This window comes from Panthera onca, chromosome D3, assembly GCF_046562875.1.
Source record: "Panthera onca isolate mPanOnc1 chromosome D3, mPanOnc1 haplotype 2, whole genome shotgun sequence".
Classification (NCBI taxonomy): domain Eukaryota; kingdom Metazoa; phylum Chordata; class Mammalia; order Carnivora; family Felidae; genus Panthera; species Panthera onca.
In genome coordinates this window covers 74518819-74540085 of record NC_138350.1, presented here as the reverse complement: position 1 = coordinate 74540085, position 21267 = coordinate 74518819, and the positions used below count along the sequence as shown (strand labels likewise).

General features: G+C 36.3%; 1 protein-coding gene across 4 annotated transcripts in view; it reads left to right on the top strand.

Annotated features, from left to right (window-relative positions):
* The first annotated feature begins 25 nt into the window (after window positions 1-25).
* TXNL1 (thioredoxin like 1) overlaps window positions 26-21267 on the top strand; it is a 33085-nt gene continuing 11843 nt past the window's right edge. For 3 of the 4 annotated variants that reach the window (XM_060613938.3, XM_060613941.3, XM_060613940.3), the window contains exons 1-4: window positions 26-287; window positions 10999-11095; window positions 13211-13384; window positions 19024-19146. In XM_060613938.3, coding sequence (XP_060469921.1) covers window positions 190-287; window positions 10999-11095; window positions 13211-13384; window positions 19024-19146 — 492 coding nt within the window. In that variant the 5' untranslated portion in view covers window positions 26-189. The remainder of the gene's footprint in view (window positions 288-10998; window positions 11096-13210; window positions 13385-19023; window positions 19147-21267) is intronic. The other variant, XM_060613939.3, reaches the window with a different exon arrangement.

Genomic DNA, 21267 nt, shown 5'->3' with positions numbered 1-21267 from the left:
CCCACCCCCCCCACCCCGGCCGCTCTGCTCCCTGGCGTGACTCGGCACTGAGAGTCCCGGGGAAGACGCCGCGGTCGCCACCTCCTGTGATCGGGCCTCGGCCTTCCTGAGCCTCCCGCTCTTCCTCTCCCGGGTCGCCTTCTTCAGTTTTGAAGCCGGTGGCGTCGCGGCCGCCCTGCCGGGCTGAGAATGGTGGGAGTGAAGCCGGTCGGGAGCGACCCGGATTTCCAGCCGGAGCTGAGCGGCGCGGGCTCCAGACTCGCCGTGGTCAAGTTCACCATGCGAGGGTGAGGCCGGGCGCGAGCCCTGTGGGCCCCGCGTGTGCGTGCCTGCTTTCCCTTCACTTTTTTTCCGGGTCCCGACTCCTTGCCGTCTCCTGCTCCGGAATGTCCCGCGCTGGCCGCAGCCCCAGGCCGCTGCCCAGTTAGGCCTCAGCTCCCCTGTTTGTGCGCAAGGGAGTCTCTGGAGGGCACGGAGGCCTGGCCATCCGCGAATTCCAGCCCGGGAGACCTACACCCGTCCCTTCTGAATCCTCGGACGAGGCCACTTGGGGTGGCCCACCTCTGTTCCTTCTAGTCTGTGGGAGTCTTCCTGCAGCCTCTCCTGCTTTTGCCTGTTCGATTCCTTCCCGGGAGCCAGCTGTCACTTGCACCTTAGAAAACCTAAAATCTTAATTTTCCGAACACTTTGGCTTTCTTCACTTATTGCATTTGTGTAAAACCTTTAGAAACTTCAGTTGGGGCTATCCAACTAATCCACGTAGTGCTCATTTAATGCGTTTTAATGTTGAGTCAGGTGCTTTTTACTTTTCTTAATGGCCTTGTTACTCGTTTGGTTAGTAACTTTGTAACTTAGCCTCCCTTATGTATGCGGCTGCATCTGATCACAGAAGTTACAGTGGGTATATATGCAATACAGGTATCCAGACATCTGGGTTTGGCCATATAGACTCCATTTTTGTCTTGATGGTTTAACAGGACAGAGATGTCGACTTTGGTAAATCTCAACATGATTTATTGGTCGCAGAGCTGGTGGATTTTCCATTTTGAGTGTGCAGTGTACCTGTGTGAGAGTGACATGTTGGAAGTAGGCCTTTAGAACCAAGATTTCAGCCAGGGTGTGTATTTACTGACCTCCCTTTGTGTATGTGAGTGCCTTCTAAGAATTAGTGGTCTCCATTTGACTTACCTTGACCCCCTAGCCTCCGAGTTATTTACATTTACCCTAAGCTGGAGAAATTTACTTGCAGGTATTACTGTTTATGGAACCCATTGAATTGTCCAGGTAACTATATAAACATAAGGCAATATTTTGAGGGTAAAAAGTGATTCGTGGTTATTGAACATGATTCAGTAAATGTTGAGTATATAAGAGGTGGCATTAGGATTAGATAGCTTTAGGGCTTGGGTGGATGCAGATAGAGATGAAAACAATTAAAGACTTATTCCTGGATCAATCTGTCTCATACAGAATTGAAAAGGCACAGTATATTGGATTTTATAGGGTGGCCGAGAGTACCAATTTGACATGTAGACTTTCACGTTTATTAAATTGGAGAAGATAAAGATTTTGTTATAAAGACATGTGTAAAAGGAATGTCAAAATTCTATAAATATATCTTCTCAGCTTTAGCAATTTTGCAATGTCTGTATTCTTTTTTTTTTTTTTAATGTTTATTTTTGAGAGACAGCGCTCATGAGTGGGGGAGGCACAGAGAGAGAGAGAGAGGGAGATACAGAGTCCGAAGCAGACTCCAGGCTCTGAGCTGTCAGCACAGAGCCCGACACGGGGCTCGAACTCACTAACCGAAACGTGAGATCATGACCTGAGCCGAAGTTGGGTGCTCAACTGACTGAGCCACCCAGGCGCCCCTGCAATGTCTATATTCTTAATATGGGGAATACATACTACATACTAAGTACATTTGCTAAGTGCCTAGGCCAGAGTTGGAAAAGGGAAGAGATGATTTTAACAATGAATCTCATTTTTAGTTCACTTTCCTAATTCTAGTCTGTAGGAATGTATAGACTTTTGTCCCTCAATGAAATAGTCTCTTTTCCCCTTACCATAGCAGAAGAGATGACAGACAGTGATAAATAATTTATTAGTTGAAGTGAGAAAAGTGGGGAAACATTGCTATTAAGGAAACACTTCTGTTAGTAATGAGGTTTCATATAACCATAAACAACTGCAGACATCGATTGGCAAAGCTCTGTGTTAATTTTTAAAAAGGTATTTTGATGCAATGAGAATTTAATTTTTTATGGTAAAAACTGAGAACAAAAGTTTGAATTTAGAAAGCTTTTAAGTTCTAAAGTATATTTAGGTAATTTATAAATCTGTTAAGATTGTATTTGCCTTAAAGTTCTGTAATATTTTGGCTGTTAATGTGTTCCTCCACAAACTGTATGTGATTGTGACCTCAGACTTTCATAACTCAGCATCGGTATTAGACCCTCAAAATAACTGTATCCAATAGATCATGTAGGAAACCTCTTAGATCAAACTTAATGTCCCATGTTAGGCCAAGAACATAGTTTTCTCTATCACCTATTTCTTTATTTCTTTTCCAACCCTACTTTTAAGCCTTATTCCGTTTTCTTCACTTCCATGTTATATCTAACATTAATTTTACTAAAATGTTACATAGATTGTCACTGTTTTGCTTAAAAATCTTCAGTGGCTCTCCAGTATTTCAGTGTTTTTAATTGCAATAAAATATATGTAACATAAAATTGACCATTTTAGCCATTTTTAAATGTACAGTTCAGTGGCATTAAGTACATTCACAATGTTGTACCACCATCACCACTATTTCCTAGAATCTTTTCATTATCTCAGATAGAAACATTAACCAATAACTTTACCCATGAAGCAGTAACTCCCAATACCCCCAGTCCCTCACCCTGGTAACATCTGTCTGTTTCTATGAATTTGCCTGTTTTTGCTGTCTCACGTAAGTGGAGTCATATAACATTTATCCTTTGGTTTCCGGCTATTTCCCTTAGCATAATGTTTTTAGGGTTCATCCATGTTGTAGCATGTATCAGAATTTCCTTTTTAAAGTTAAAAATTTCATCGTATGCATATACTATATATTGTTTATTCATCTGTTGATGGACACTTGGATTGTTTCCACTTTTTGGTTATTGTGAGTAATACCGCTTATCGACATTGGTGTGCAAGGATATCTTTGAGTCCCTGCTTTCAAGTCTTTTGGGTATATACCTGGGAGTGGAATTCAGTTGCACCAAATAGCCATCCTAAATGGGTGTGAAGTGGTCTGGTGGTTTTGGTTTGTAATTCCTTAATGGCTAATGATGTTGAGCATTTTTTCATGTGCTTATTGGTCATTTATTTTCTTTAGAGAAATGCTGATTCCAGCCCTTTACTGATTTTGAATTAGACTGTTTGGGTTTTTGTTCTTGAATTATAGTTCTTTCTTTCTTTCTTTTTTTTTTTTGGTAAGATTTTATTTTTAAGTAATTTTTACACCCATCGTAGGACTTGAACTCACAACACTGACCTCAAAAGTTGCACACTCTACCAACTGAGCCAGCCAGATGCCCCTATAGGAGTTCTTTATATACTTGGGGTATCAATTCCTTATCTGATAAATGGTTTATAAATATTTTCTCCCATTGGTTGCCTTTCATTTTCTTGATAGTGTCCTTTGATGCACAAAAGATTTTACATCTTAATGGAGTCCAGTTTATATATATTTTCTATTGTTGCTTGTGCTTTTGATGTCCTATCCCACAGATCATTGTCAAATCCAGTGTCATGAAGATTTGCCCCTATGTTTTCATCCAGGAATTTTGTAATTTTAGTTTTTAAATTCTTTTACCCATTTTGAGTTAATTTTTGTATATGGTGTAAAACTCCACTTTCATTCTTTTATATGTCGCTATCCAGTTTTCCCAGCACCATTTGTTGAAAAAACTGTTTTTTCCCCAGTGAATAGTCTTGGCACCCTTCTCCAGTGTTGTTGTTGTTGTTGTTTTTAAATAATTAAAATAGCCAACATTTACATATTATTTCTTTTGTAAGAGACTTATTTAAGAATTTATATTGACTTATTCGGTCCTCAAAATAATCTTTGAAATTATCCCCATTTTACACATGAGGATGTTGAGTCACAGGTTGAATAATTTAAGGTCCCATTGCTGAATGCACTGTAGGAAGTATAAAGTGTTGTCCTTGTTTTTCCCAGCCTAAATAGAAAGGAAATGCAGGTTCATCCCTGTATTGCACACAACCTGACCTTTTTTTTTTTTTTTTTAATATTGCCTTGAATTATTTAGCCACAGCACTGCTTGCAAACTAATCTTATGACCTAGGACATTTCAATTCATTCTGTGATATTCTTTCCCCACCTGTAACATGGGGATGTTAACACGTAACCTAACAGCATTGTTTAGAGTATAAAATTATATATATGAATTATATACTGTGGTGATGTGTTTTTGTAACTGTTATTTCCGTACTGTTACTCTTTAAATATACATTTAATGGTTATAAACAGTGCCAGTTTTGTTATCACTAGTGGGTAAGCCCCAACGCTAAAAGAATATGCATTTTCTTTCCCATAAAACTCAGTGTGAATGATTTTTATTTTAAATTGAAGTATACTTGGCATACAATATTATATTAGTTTCAGGTGTACAGCATAATGATTTGATGGTTATACGCTTTACAAAATGCTCACCACGGTGAATATAGTCACCATCTTCCACCATACAAAGTTACCACAGTGTTATCCGTATGCCGTACTTTATATCGCCATGACTTTTTTATAACTGGAAGTTTGTACTTCTTGATCTGTTTACCTATCCCCTCCCCACCACCACCGTTTGTTTTCAGTATTTATGAGTCTTTCTGTTTTTTTTGTTTGTGTGTTTGTTTCTTTCCAACTTTTTATTTAAACTCAAGTTAACATACAGTGTAGTGTTGGTTTCAGGAGAATTTAGTGATTCATCAGTTACGTATAACAGTCAGTACTCATCACAGCAAGTGCCCTCCTTAATGTCCATCACCCAATTAGCCCATCTCCCCACATACCTCCACTCCAGCCTCCCTGTTTATTCTCTATAGTGAAGAGTCTGTTATGGTTTGCCTCACTCTCTGTTTTTATCTTATTCTACTTTTCCTTCCCTTCCACTATGTTCATCTGTTTTGTTTCTTCCGCATATTTGTCTTTCACTGACTGACTTAACTTTGCTTAACGTAGTACACTCTAGTTCCATCCAGGTCGTTACAAATGACAAACTTTTACTATTTTTGATGGCTGTGTAATGTTCCATTTTGTGTGTGTTTATGTGTGTACAACACACCTTTTTTATCCATCAGTTGATGGACATTTGGGCTCTTTCCACAATTTGGCTACTGGTGATAGTGCTGCTGTAAACATTGGGGTGCATGTGCCCCTTTAAATCAGTATTTTTGTAATCCTTTGGATAAATACCAAGTAGTGCAACTGCTGTGTTGTGTGTGTGTTTTTTAGATTCCACATGTAAGTGAAATTATATGGAGTATGAATGATTTTTATCTTGAATTCATGAATGTATCACTTTTACAGATGTGTTTACCGTCTGTTCAGTTTTGTTAAAGCAAGTCCTACTTTGTTGTTGGTTAGGTGTTACTATTACCATCCAAGAATAGTGTTAGTGTAGGTTAGAATGTTGAATTCTAATGGTTATGGTAGCTTGTCCAACTAATACATTATAGATATAGATAACATTAATTATATGGTTCAAAATTGCTATAGACTGAATTACAAAGATAGCAGGCCCAGCAGTCCATAGGGACCAGGCAAATAACGAGAGGTAACTAGGACATGGTGAGGTCTCAAAGAACATACAGAGAATTTTTCTTAAAAGCAAACTTTTTAATTCAAGTATAACATGCATGCAAAATGTACACAAATCATTTGTGTATACTTTGATAAATTTTCAGAGTGGTTACACTTGTAACTAACATGTAGATCAAGAATGCCAGCGCGGTGGACCACCCCTGCCCCATGCCTGCTTTCTTCTTGTTCTTGAATTCCTTTTTTTTTTCTCTTGAGAGAGAGAGGGAGAGAGAGGGAGACCGAGGATCCAAAGCAGGCTTTGTGCTGAGTGGAGAACCCGATGCTTGGCTTGAACTCACGAGCTGTGAGATCATGACCTGAGTCAAAGTCAGCCGCTTAGCCAACCAAGCCACCCAGGCTCCCCTCCTTGTTCTTGAGTTCTAACACTGTAAGTTAGTTTTGCCTGGATTTGGACTTTATAAAATGGTATGTGTCTGGATTTTTTTAAAAAGAGCATATTCATTTTAATCTTGGCAGTTAATTGAGAAATAACAGAAAGCAGTGTTTAAGCCGCTGTTTTGGGGTATTTGGAACAGCAGTTAAGAGTTGGGATTTGTAACCAAATTCTAGCGCTGTACTGCATTGTTCTTGACTTTGAAATGAGAAATGTAGGGTTTAAATGAGTTTAAGGGTTTTGTAAATTGTATAACATATAGTAAATGCTCAATGAATGCTAGCCATTTTGTGTTATTAATAGGACCAGTTATGATTATGTCTGCCCTAATTAAAATATAATTAATCTAGACATTACCTACTTTAAGGTTGTGCCCTACAGAAAAAATAGACTTTTAAAATATCTCTACAGAAAGCACATACATTTCCTTACCATTATGTCAGCAATGTGTTTACACATGTTATTGCTCAAGGTAGAGCACTGACTAGCAAACAGGGAAGGACAGCAAGTTCATGAAGTTGAATTTGTTTATATAATGACTGTAAACAAAAATCATACTTAGAACCTAGCTTGGTGCTTTCAAAGAAAGCTGATCTTGGATTGGTTACGAGTTAACCGTTCTGTTGTGGCCCTGTCATTTACTAGAGTGTCTGATCTTGGGCAAGTGATTTAACTTTTCTGGTCTTCATTTCTCACTTACCAAATAATTGTGTTAAGTTAGGTCAGTTTTAAAGTTTGAGTTTTCTGGGTTTGGTTCTTTATTGCAAAAAGCTGGAGAGTTGTCTGCTTTGTTTTTTCTCAAAAAGCATAAGTCAGAATCCTTACATATCCATTTTACATGTTTAACAGATAAGCTTCCTGTCAAAGAGAAGTAGCAAAAGAACGCTTTTTTTTTTTTTTTTTTTTTTAATGTGTGGACTAGATGATCTCTGGTCTCTTTTACAAGTTCAGAGGCTCTGTGGTTATATACTATTTAAGGGCTGTGAAACAAGGCTGCACAGGAGGAAAAAAGGAAGATCCTGAAATTCAGGCATACGTGGGGCATAATATTTTGGATATGACAAAGGTCCTGGAAAATCTAGTCCCTTCCCATTTTATACGGGGAAATCAGGTGACTTGTTCTGAGCTCAGCTAATAATAGGAATTTATACTCTTAAGTGCTGATATTAAGCAGGCAAACATCTTACTTAAAATAACTGATCAATTCATTTGGATGATTTTATTGTGAAAGTATGCCACTGTATTTATTTGTGCTTCTGTGTTCTGTGACTTATTTTCATTTTTGACTAAAGTTACAACCTGTGATGGCTAACTAAAATTAAACAGGGGATCTAGATAAGGTTAAATTTTGAAAGGGAACACTTAATCTTAGTACAGTCATTTTAGCCAGAAGTGTTTTTTGTTTTTGTTTTTGTTTCTGTTTTTTTAACACCGACCGGTTAACCCCTACATGACTGGTGAATAGCGTGATGATGTCAGTACAATGAGCAAGTCCTGTTGGTTCGCATTCTGTTTTTCCTAGGTAGTGAAGAGCAGAAATAGAACTAGAATCTTTAGCAGGAAAGAGAAAAGCCCTCAGCCATGCAGGCAAGCTCCCTTGCAAGTTTATTTTAATGACGTTAAAGTTAATAAAACACTCGCACTTGCACCCAGCACTTGTTCCCCGAGGGTTCATTCTCAGGGCTACGCTTCCTCTGTGCAGCCTCACTGCTTCAGAGCTTCACTTCCACCTGGATCGTCATGGCACTTACAGTCCATCCGTTTTATTCATTTTAAATATTCTCTGAGGTATCCTCTAGGTCTGAGCCACCTGCCTGGCTGTCCAAGTATTTCCTCAGAACGTTACCGTTTTTTTTTTCTTGGGGATATGTTTACAAAGTTGCATGGGTTTACATGGCTTGCCTCGATCTTATTTTTTCCATAAGTTGTCTTATTTTGAATGCATGCGTGTAAAGAAGGGAGATTTCTTTTAAGAATGAATATATTGTGGTATAGCATAAATCACTGTGCTTCATTTGGGAAACCTGTTTAAATGCAATTAATGTTAAATTCTGTAGTCTCAAGTTATTTAATATTTTAAGATCAAAGTACCTGTTCATCCTAAAAAAACAAAAATGGACAAGTATGAATGAATAATTTAAAAAAGTTTCCTCTAAATTTTCTCTTCCTTTTCCAGTCCCACTTTGCATAAGTAATTAACTGGTTATTGTGTGATGCACCTAATGTGTGTATACACTTTTTTTTTCACGTGGTAATAGAGAATTTTATCATGAGACTTAGTTTTATTTTAAACAATATAAATTTACAAGTTATCCTTATCGTCTGGTATGAATGTGTCATAACATTTGAAACTATTTTTGTTGATTGCCACTTAGATTATTTCTAATTTTTTACTATTAATAACATTGCATTGAATTTTGTATACATATTGTGAAACTGAGTTAAGTCTTAAGGTAGGATTGATGTATAGAAGTAAGATTGGTGAATCTTGGGTTGTGTTCATTTAAAATTGACAGAGTGATTAATGGCTCTTCAAAAAGGATTTAACAATTTGTACTCCCATCCATAATGTTTAAGACTTATTGATAACTAGAAGTATTTTGCTAAACCAAACATAGGCTTAGTGACTATAGATGTTTGTTTCTTTATAATTTGGTCTCCGGGCCTATTTGAGGATTGTTAGATACAAAAACCTACTTTCAGAAGCACCAAGTTTAATATTTAAGGACTTAATTCGTTATTAGCTTTTTGGTGTGAGGTTTATAGATGGCACAGGATGAAAATACTGATTAAAATGTTAACAATGGAGAGACAATCACAGCTTGGGCATGAACATTTGTGCTTCAGAATTTGCTTTTCCTTGTGTTCTTATCTGCTATTGCTATGATTTTTCTCTGAACTTCTATTGAGATGTAAGAGTGTGTAATTATAAATGTGTAGCCTGTTGAATTTTCACAAACTGAACACACACGCTCATGTAATCAGGTTCCAGACAAATAGAATAATATAACTAGCCTTTTGCAATCTCTTGCATATCCCCATCCTGTCATTAACTCTCAAGGTAACGTATGTCCTGACTTGTAGTACCATTGACTTGTTTTGCCTGTATTTGAACCATACATAAATGGAATCATATAATGTATTACTTTTCTCAGTTTTATTTGTGAGGTTAACCCATGTTTTGCATGAAGTTTTACGCCAGTCATTTTCGTTGTTGTATAGTATTCCACTGTATGAGCAACTGCAGTTAATATACTCATTCTGTGTTGATAGGACTTTGAATAGTCTCCACTTTTGATTATTAGAAGTGTTACTACTATCAGTATTTTTTCAAATGCCCTAAAGCAAACATATGTAGACACTTCTGTTGGTTATATAACTCGGAAATGCTGACAGGTAGGCACAAATCTTGGTTTAGTAGATACTGCCAGTTTCTTTTCTTTTCCCCTGAAGAGGTGATACCATTTTGCATGGTCACTAACAGTTCAGTTGATCCACATTCTTGACTATAGTTTATTCTTTTTTGTTTTAGCTATTTTGATGGAAGTCGTTTTAATTTTCCTTTCCCTGGTTTCCCTGGTGACTAATGAAGTGAGGTATCTTTTCATGTTTACTGACTGTTATGAAGATAACCTCATTTGTCAAGTACCAGTTTAAGAGTTTACCCGTTTTTCTTTTGAGTGTCAGTCTTGTTCTTATTGATTTGTAGGAATTCTTTACATATTAGCAGTCTAAATCCTTTGATATATTTCACAGATATTTTTTACCACTCTGTGGGGACTTGGTATCTTAATGAAGAAAAGGTCTTAATATTTTCTAATTTATCAAGTATATTACAATATATCAATTATTTCCTTTTTTCTTCAGTGCTTTTTGTGTTTTAAGAAATCTTTGCTTGTTCCTAAGATTTGAAAGTATCCTTTGTATTTTTTCCTAAAACCCTTACTGTTTTACCTCCCACACTTAGACCTGTAATCCATCTGGAATTGGGTTTTTGTATGGTGTGAGGTATAGGGGTAACGATTCATTTATTTTCTCATGTGACTATCTAGTTGACGCAGCACTGCTTATTGCAAAGACCATCCTTTCCCCACTGCACTGCTGTGTCACATATTTGATAAATCAGGTTGCTGCAGATAGGATGGGTTTGTTTCTGGACCTGTTCTTTTACACACGGCAGTTTTTTTTTTTTGTTTGTTTGTTTTTTTTGTTTTTTTTTAATCATTGTACCAGCACTGAACACTCTTAATTTATAAAGCTGTGTGATCATTCTTAATATTCAGTAATGTAATTTTCTCAGCTTTGAACCTCAAGATGGCTTGGGCTATCTTTGGTATTTCCCTATAAGTTTTAGAATTTAAACTTGTTAACTTCTGCAAGAAAACCTACTGGGATTTTACATTGACTTCAAAAAATCAAATTTAGGAGAATTGACATTTTGATGCTGTTGAGTTTTCCAGTTTATAAGCATAGCGTATTCCTCCTTTTATTTAGATCTTTAATTTCAGTGAGAACAAAGCTGGAAGACTTAACATTATTATATTTAAAACTTAATATAAATCTGTAGTCATTAGGACAATGTGATATTGATGCAAGTGTATCTAAATTAATCTAGTGGAAAAGATTAGAACAACTAAAGCCAGGATCATCAGAGTTTGTTTGATTTCATATTTTAATTAACAAGTTCTTTAGAGTATAAATTAATACAGTCTTTTGTGTGTTTTTACCAAGCATGTGTTTTACTTTCTCACAGGTGTGGACCATGTTTAAGGATTGCCCCAGCATTCAGTTCTATGAGTAATAAGTATCCACAGGCAGTTTTCTTGGAAGTAGATGTACATCAGTGTCAGGTAAGGGAAAGGAATCCTTTTTTTTTTTTTTTTTTTTAATGTTTGTTTGTTTATTTATTTTGAGAAAGAAAGAGCCCAAGCAGGGGAGGGGCAGAGAGAGAGAGAGAGAGAGAGAGAGAGAAGGAATATGAGAATGAATCCCAAGCAGGCTCCTCTGTCAGCACAGAGCCTAATGGGGAGCTTAAACTTAAGAACTGTGGGATCGTGACCTGAGCTGAAATCAAGAGTTGGATGCTTAAATGACTGAGCCACCCAGGCACCCTGGAAAGGAGTCCTTTTTAACAGAAAAAATTACATTGGTTTGAAATTCAACATTGATGTCATCCTTCATTCGTTTATCTCTTTATGCACATAGTACTTACTCCTTTGAAGATAGGGAAATGTTATGTTGACATGAATTATTGCAAATGTTATTGTGGCTACATTAGTTAAAAATGGTAGTCCCATATTAATTGCTTCTGGGTTTGTTTATATTAATATCTTTCTGATGTAAAACTAATAAGTTGTTCAACTTAATAGGTCACCTGGCAGTTTTTTGTTTTACATTTTTTGTTTATCTTTCGCAAATCGACATTATCTTCTACTGAGGCATTGGTTGATTAGCAAGCCTTGGCAGAGAATTCTTGCTTATAGTTTGATTTGATTGATCATTGTGTAATCTTAGCCTCAAAGCTGCATACTCAGCAGAAACTTTAGAGTGTTGATTACTGTTGATTGAGACACAGTGTTGTAGGGATTCCGATTACTTAGTTGGAATGGCCATGTGACAGTTCGACTTTTGCGTATGTGAGAATATGGAGGAGGAGTTCAGGAAAAATGTTTTGAAGGTTGTTTCCAACACTAAAAATGTAGTTCTAACTAAAGAATAACTGTGTAGCTGCTCTTTTTGGTGAGGTTGTGTCTTTGATACATTTCTGAGTGAAAAAGTTTTTTAATGTTACCTAGTTTGTGGTTAGTATTTGAGGTTTGGTATAAACCCTGTGTTACTGCTTTGTACTTCTGTTGCCTACTAGTGGACTGTAGCACTGGGCCGTAGTAGTCTCCGTCTCTAATCTAGAAGTGTTCTCCTCTGGAGCTGTTTGTGCAGTATGATAGCCACCAGCTGCATGTGGTTATTGCACACTTGAAACGTGGCAAGTCCCAGTTGAGAAGTGCTATAGATGTACACATAGGATTTTGAAGGCTTAGTATGAAAAAAATGTAAAATACATCATTAACTTTTTATAGTGACCATGTTGAAAATGCAGATAGTGATTCACTAAAATATGCTATTAAAATTATTTCAGTTTTTCTGTTGTGGATATTGGAACCTTAAAATTACATATATAGCCTATATTTGTGTCTTATTTTGGACAACACTGTCTTAAAAGGTCAGTCATGTTTTTGTTTTTAATTTTTGAGGTTTAGAGAAGACATCTCTATGTAAACTTTTTTTCTTTAAGCAACATAGTGGTACCTCTTCATAGTATTTGAATATGCAAGATGACATGTTTGCTTTACTATTTCCTTTGTACTTCTTATGAAAAGTTTAGACCATGGGTCCATCATTAATTAGCTGATACCCATTTGCTTGCTACTTAGTTTTATAATATTGTGGAGATGGAGCAGAATTTTAAAAGGTAGATGTTGCAGTGAGGGAGGCCAGAAGTCATTTCTATGAGTAGAGTTGGGTGAGGCTGGTACTTCATATTCATGGAGAGATGGGCTGCTGTTTTTCAGATCTGTACTTTTTCCTAGTAGCCCTGCTTTGTGTTGACTGATCAATACCCTCTTTGGTTTCGCCACTTAAGAAATAGCATGTGCTTATGAGAGAGCTAGCTGGTGTTGTAAAGCATAATTTCTGTATTGGAAGCTATTCTGCTGGTTGGGTGAAGTCTTTAATACTAAAACTGATTTAAAATGGAGGTTCTTCATTGGGAATGTAAGGGTCATGTAGTTGTGCCCTCAGTAACAGGCCTGCTTTTTCTTAAATAACAGTTGGGCATGTGTTATTTTATGTGATTTTTGCTTATGCTTGTGATATTTAACTTCTATAGAGATGTAGAATGAATATTCCGAGTGGTTTAAAAATGATTACTTTTAATTCATTAACGTCATCTAACTTGCCAATTCTAGGGAACAGCTGCCACCAACAATATATCAGCAACACCTACATTTCTGTTTTTTCGAAACAAAGTGAGAATTGATCAATATCAAGGAGCAGATGCTGTTGGATTAGAAGAAAAAATCAAGCAGCACTTAGAAAATGACCCTGGAAGCAATGAGGACACAGATATTCCAAAAGGCTATGTAGGTAGACTTAAAAGTGAAATCATGATGTATCTTTTGTCACTGTTTGGTTAAAGTGAAGTTAACTGTTATCTTTTGCTGGTTAAGAATACTTTCAGATAAGAACTTTAAAAGTAACTTCATTAGCTGACTTGGGTTTTTGTCTCTGTTGTATATATTATCACCTTAAGCCCTCATCAAAAACAATTTTTCCTAAATTTGCTCTGCTAATCTTTTTTGCCACTTGTTTTTTTTTAATCTGTTTTCTGAATTGTCTTAATAGCCAGTTTTAAACATTCACTCATTTTTAATGTATATTTATATACATACATTTAATTTCGATTTTATTATTGTATATAATGTATATGTTTTATTTATGTGTACTTTTAAAATTACATATTTATGTATTTCCCCCTCCCCAAAATGTGAAGAAATGTGCATTGGAAAAATTTTCCATTTTTCAACAGTTGTGTAAAATGACATGTAAATTTTAATGTGTGACCATTTTATGCTGAACTCCCTTTCCTAAAATTCCCTATAGTTTTCTCTGTCTTTTTACATGTATCCCCTCTTTTCTGGCACCTCTTTTTTCTGTTACAAAAATCTAGTTATTTTAGGATCATTTGTGATTTTACCATTAGGTATGTTTTTCTGAGTTTTAAGAATTATTACTCAAATAATAACTTGAAGACTTAGGAACACAAAAGTGTTTGAAAATTATACATAATAACATTTTATAATTCAGTATCTATCATTTGAGAGCTATTCAGGAAGGAACCAAAATTCAGAAATTCACTTTGTAGTAGCTGGCTTGTTAATGCAACTTGGTTAATCCTGCATACCAAAATATATATTTGTATGTATCTTTCCTAATTTTTCTTTTTTAAAGTTAATGGTATTGGCAGATCAAAAATGAACTTAAAAAAAAAATAATTGTTACCTCAAGTTAAAGCTAATATATGAAAGAATGTGTATCACGGACAACAAGTCCTTTCTGTAAGTCTCTTAAATTTATACTGAATAAGGAGACTCTATAGTTAGATAAATACAAGAGATTTTTTCTTTGAGTGTCGGGGTGGGGGTTGTATCTTCAAAAAGTGTCTTTAACGTGTGGTACTGGCATTAATTACTTGAAGTTAGGGAGGCACAGTTAGTATCTGTTTAAAACAGAACTGTTATGTAATCATTTGAAATTGTGATACCCAGTTGGAAAGTATGAACATGTTGTGTAAGTCAGGGTTGTGACACCTTTTGGAAAATTTTGGAAATTAATTTGACCCGTAAACTGATTTGTTTACATCTTTGTATTTTTTTCCCCGTTATTTGTGAAGGGTTTTTGCATGAAAAAGTCTTAATGAGAGCGGAACAGTCCTGCTGCTTAGATAGAGGGCTACTTATTTACACATCAGCTAAGCGTGATATCAGTGTTTTGGCCTCAGGTAGGAATTAAGCAGGAAAAACTTAAGTTTTAAGAAATTTAAAAAAATTCCGTTTTCATGCACATGTTATGAATGCACTGTGAGAAGCTATTAAAAACGTTTTCATTTTTTCCATCTGGTGTCAATCAAGACATTAAAAGTTTTGAACTATTATGTCTACAAAGTTATTATGTAAGATCGGTAATGTGTTTCTAAGAATGTCATCATTCTCACAGCACAAATAGCCACTTAACAGGAGGAAGAATCAGTGAATGAAAGCCTGTGTCTTAAGCAGATTTAAGTATAAGCATTGCAAAAACGTATTGCCAGTTTTTTTTAAGCTAAAAAAGGTTTTAATTGGATTTTTAAAATAATTTTTAAAAATTTATATCTCAGTTAGCATATAGTTGTGTTGCCAGTTTTTAAATAAAATTTTGGTTTTAAAGACTTTCAGTTATCTTTTCACACAAAGAGACTATATAGTTACTGATTTTATACATCCTAGTTTTGGAATTCCAAATTTGATTGAGGCCAGAGTATGAGAGATACATGTATCTCTTTTAGAGGAGTTTGAAATATTGCAATAGATGTAGGTTAAGAATGGTAATAGTTCTTATTCAGAAATAAGACAGTGTTTTTGTAAATATAATGACTTCTAGTTTATAAAATGTTTATGGAAGCATTGGGATATTTAAATTTAAATTAGGAAAATTTAAATCATTCTATCTTTTTTTCTTTCATATTCGTTAAGAATACCTAGTATTGCTTCATAGCCATAGGGCTATCAATAAGTCTTCCTCTCCACAAGTTTGAATTCTAGGCACTCTGGGATTGAACTTGGATTTGCATAATGTTCTGAATCTTGAGGCTTTTTAGTGTATTTCAGTATTCTGACCACTGAACTATAGATTTCAGTGTACAAATTTTGTCATCATTCAACAAAATGAAATGAAACCTTAAATGACCCTCATCTGTGTAGTAAGACAGATCTTTCTTTAACCAAAATTGGAAGCACGGAAAGGGTTTTCTAACTTTCTGTGTGTCTTGTGTTAGATTTTCTCCCCTGTAAACAAACAAACAAACAAACAAACAAAAGAACATAAAAAATGTTCTACTATTGACGGAATAGTATAACAAACATATATACCATTCACCTATGTTCATCAGTTGTGAATATTTTGCTACTTTTGCTTTCTTGGCGGTGGCGGGCTGGGGGGTAGAGTGAGGAGAAGTAGAGAGAGAATCTCAAGTAGGCTCCACGCTGTCAGTGCAGGGCCCAATGTAGCGCTTGATCCCACGAACCGTGAGATCATGACCTGAGCTGAAATCAAGAGTCCCATGCTTAACCAACTGAGCTACCCAAGCGCCCCTAGTTTTGCTTTCTTGATAGGTGTTTATCTACTTTTATCTCTTGGCAGAGTCATTTAAAAAGTAAGGTATAGACATCATGATGGTTCATCTCTAAATATTTGAGCAGGTAGCTTCTAAGAACAAGAACATTCTTTTACATAACCATGATACTATTAACACTCCTAAGAAATTTAGCAATGGTTTACAGTATCTCTAGTATTTACAGCCTACATTCACATTTTTAAAATTATCTCCAAAATACCCTTTATAACTGTTTTCCCCCACCTAGGATCAAGTCAAGGATCATACATTGCAGTTAAGTTGTTTTTCTTTGGTGTTCTAGAAACTTCTGTCTGCTCTTTTTTCCTTTCATGACTACCTTTTTTGAAAGTTTAAACCAGCACCAGTCTAATCTAGTAGCCACTAGATGCATGTGGCTATTAGGCATTTGTTATGTGACTAGTGCAACTGAAGGACTGAATTTTGAGTTTTATCTGCTTTTAATTAATTTAATTTTAAATTATCACATGTGGCTAATGGCTATCTTATTGTACACCGTAGGTTGAGACCATCTGTCTTATAAACTGTCCCACAATCTGGATTTGTCTGATTGTTTTCTCATTATTCTTTCCTCATTGGCAAGTTGATTACATAGGTAGTGATACTTATTTCCAGTTGCGTATTTCTGGAATGTGTCAATTTGCAGTTAAGTCAGATATAATGCCAATTTGTCCTAGACAGTGTTGTGTAGCAAAGCACTTTAATGCAATTGTTTGAGTGTGATAACTTGTTTTGTGTGCCCCACGATAAATATAAAAACAACTTCAGGTAAATCACCTATTTATTTTTCATCATTAAGATATTGCAAGCATGATTTCAGTGTTGTCTTCATGCCTGGGATCATAGTCCTAGATACAGTATTGAAGAGGCATCTTGGTAGGATGGAAGACATAAGTGTTTAAAGATTTTGTTAGAACTGTCCTTTCAAGGGAAATGTTCAACTTAAAGTTCAAAGTGATTCTGTAATAGTAGAACTTTGCTTTATAGTGCCAGCACACCAACCCCCACTGTTTTTAAATTGGCTATGGTATGATACCCTGAATAATATGTTCAACATCTAATGCAATATAACATTTAATATAATTCAAAATAGCATTTTGGCTTTAAAAGCATTTAGGCCCCTCCATGAATAATTAAGGATCTATTCTAATAATTATTGATAATTATGTTGCTAATTATTTGACATGTAAAAAAGTTTTCTTTAGAATGATACATACATGTGTTAGTATCCTCTGTATACAAAATATAATACTCTTTATGATAGAAAGGTGAATATGCAATTAACTGATAATCTAAAATACTTGGTAAACTTAAAATTAGTCCTTGTTTAGTAGATTAAATGGATGTTTTTCTAGAAAAATAGTTAATCAAAATCAACTCCACTAGAAGCAGAACTCCTAAATAGACCAGTCACCATAGAGGAAGTAGAGAAAATAGTTGAAGACCTGTACCATAAAGGGCAAGATGACTTCACAGGGAAGTTCTACCAGATCTTAAGATCAGATAGTCTAGTGTTATTCCAAACTACTTAAGACCATATAAAAAGAGAGAAAACTTTCTAAATTTCTTTTTGAAGTAAATATGACCTTGATCCCAGAATCTGACAAAATGTGCACCAAAACAAAACAAAAACAAAAAAACCACTGACCAGTTCCAATTAGGACCAATTGTAAAACTCTTAAAATATTAGTAAACAAAATCCAGCAATCTAAAGGAGAAAAGTTATAATCTCCTAATACGGAGAAAAGGCATTTGACAGAATTCAGTACCCATTTATTTTTAAAACCGTCCGTAAAATCTAAATGAGAGAGCATTAGAGGCACTCCTGCTAAAGTCAGAGACCATGCAAGGATGCCCACAGTCACTGCTCTGGCCGTGTGTTGGAAGTATTAACCAACACGTACACAGGAGACAGAAAGATGTTAAATATCACAGGGAAGCGATCAGCAAAATCCAAAATATTAGAAATCCATAGGCACTAGATGACCATAGGTTAAAGGAGTTGAGAGACATTAAGCAAATATGGCATACTTTGTTTGGAGTCCTGTTTTGAGTCTAACAGTTCAACTGTAAAACATTTATAGGACCAAGAAATTTGGACACAGATATTTGCTGATCACTAAAGTATTACTCATTGTTTCAGTTGTGATAATAATATTGAGAATTTTTTTTAAAGAGCCCTTATCTCTCAGAAATGCTCATGAACACACTGAAATGTTCATGAATGAAATGAAGAAATGTCTAGGATTTATTTGAAAACAGGAGGGTAGGGACTGCTTGCAGGGGAAAGGTGAAACAAGAGTGGCCATGAGCTGATTATTGTAGCTGGGATTATTAAAGACTGACTACCTGAGGTTCACTGTAGTATTCTATTTATACATGTTTGAAATTTTCCATAATAAAAAATGTTTTAATCCTTATTTGTTATTCATCTCAAATGTAAACTCTTTATGGATGTAGGTTTAAAGAGCACATGACCACTAGAAGAGGGAGGTAGGCTTCCTTTGGATCTTAACAGATATTTTAATTTGTATATTTTCCACTGCAAAACACCGTTAGCAAAAAATGTCAACATTTTATAATCGTAGTGTTAAAGACTTGGTTTTTGATACTTTGTCAAGTGGGCAAAGCCTAGATTTGGCTTTCATAGCGATAGGTCTCAGTCAGAAATTCAAATGAAAGCCTTATTATAAAAGTTTTAGTAGCTATCTTAAAAGAGAAGTTTTTTTTAAAGTTGTCTAACCTAGAGAAAATCATGTATTTACGTTTCTGATGAAGATTGTTAAACCAAATCGAAATCCTTTGCCTAAAGTCTTGATTTAATTTTTTCAGATGGATTTAATGCCTTTTATTAACAAAGCTGGCTGTGAATGTCTTAACGAAAGTGACGAGCATGGATTTGACAACTGTTTACGAAAAGATATGACCTTCTTGGAATCTGATTGTGATGAACAGGTAATTGAATACTTCCCAGTTAAAGCTTATAGGGATCATCAGTGTTTATGCCTGTTCTGGGTTCTTTATCATGTTTCCATCTCATGGTTTTATGTTTCTCCTTCCCAGATGACCACTTCCTTTCCTTTTTTTAAGTTTCAGTTTCTTTGGCGATATAGACCCACCTCCTTACTCTGTTCTGTACAAGCTGCCAAGGTCATTATACAGAATCTTAGAATTCTTGGATTGGCCCGACTGCTGAGTTGAGTTGAGCTGAGCTTTGACCGTTCTTAAATCCTTTTGTTCATTCTAGACCTGTCTTCCCTATTTTTTTTTTTTTTTCACATTTATTTATTTTTGAGACAGAGAGAGAGCATGAACGGGGGAGGGTCAGAGAGAGAGGGAGACACAGAATCTGAAACAGGCTCCAGGCTCTGAGCTGTCAGCACAGAGCCCGATGCGGGGCTCGAACTCACGGACCCCGATCATGACCTGAGCCGAAGTCGGACGCCCAACCGACTGAGCCACCCAGGCGCTCCCTGTCTTCCCTATTTTTTACCCACCCAGATGAGTCTGTATCTGAGAAAGAGAGAATAATTAGATGAGTACTCCCTATATGTCCGGTCCTCATTCCCAGCTGTAAACCTGTATCGTACTTCCCTATACTTCCCTGCATTGTCATCACAGAGGAAGTAGTGTAGTCCTGCCTTGATCAAGCCATCATTACTTGACTGTTCATCTTGACTGTTATTTTCCTTAATTTTCTTTCCTTTTTTAATGTTCATTTGTTTTTAGAAAGCACTCATGCACGAGTGGGGGAGGGGCAGAGAGAGAGAGAAAGGGAGAGAAAGGAGGGAGAATCCCAAGCGGGCTCCATGCTGTCAGTGCAGAGCCCGACACGGGGCTCGATCCCATGAACCGTGAAATCATGACCTCATCCAAAATCAAGAATCAGACGCTTAACTGGCTGACTCACGCAGGCACTCCCTTAATTTACTTTCTAATCTGTTGTCTCTGCTTTGTCCCCCATTCCAGTTCATCTTCTACATGTTCACAAAAGTTCTTCTTTTTTTTTAAAGTAGGCTTCACACCCAGTGTTGAGCCCAATGAAGGGCTTGAACTCACGACCCTGAGATTAATACCTGAGCTGAAATCAAGAGTCAGACTCTTGGGGCACGTGGGTGGCTCAGTCAGTTGAGTGACTTTGGCCCAGGTCCTGATCCCATGCTTTGTGGGTTTGAGTCAAGCTTCGGGCTCTGTGCTGACAGCTCAGAGCCTGGAGCCTGCTTCAGATTCTGTGTCTCCCTCTCTCTATGCCCCTCCCCCACTCTGTCTCTCTGTCTCCCAAAAATAAATAAACATAAAAAAAAAAATTATTAGAGTCAGACTCTTAACTGGCTGAGCCATGCAGGAATCCCCAAAAGTTATTCTTCTAAAACAGAAATCTGATCATGCCACTCTTTCTCAAAAGATTTACATGATTCTTCTTCACAGTTTTCAGGAAGAGATTCAAGATTCTTGATCTGTTTCTAGCTTTCCATTCTCATCTCCTCCTCACCTGTGGTTCAAGTCTCTAAATATGTCATGTTTATTATTTTTTGACACACTATTACAGGTCAAGTATAAGAAGTATTTATATAACCAGGGGAAATGGTCTGGGTGTTTTCTTAGGCACACAGACTACAATGATCCTGAAATCATAAATCCAAATTCAATCTTGCCTCCCACTACAGCTGCCTTACTGAACAGCTTTAAGAATATTGTTCACTATTGTGTTCCTTGTAAATGGTGCCCTGAATATAATGTGATGATGCATATCAGCAGAACTGACCACAGCTTCCCTGAAATCTTCCTGCCAGGAAAATCTTCCTCCTAGGGTAGAAGCAGAGATACATACATCATACACAATTTTAGCTGGAAAGAAGACTGAGCAAATGACTCATGGTTTCTTAGAGATCGGCGTCCTGACAATGTTTCCTATCCCGGTTCCCTTATGTGGCCTTCTAGATTCAGTTAGCCAGATTAAGTTTAGGATGGAGGTCTGGAGGTTACCATAGAGCTATTAAAAGTCTTATTCTTTTGAGTTTTGGATCATGTACAGTGCATTTGAGAGCTAGTTTCTTCACATAATCGGTGCAGTGT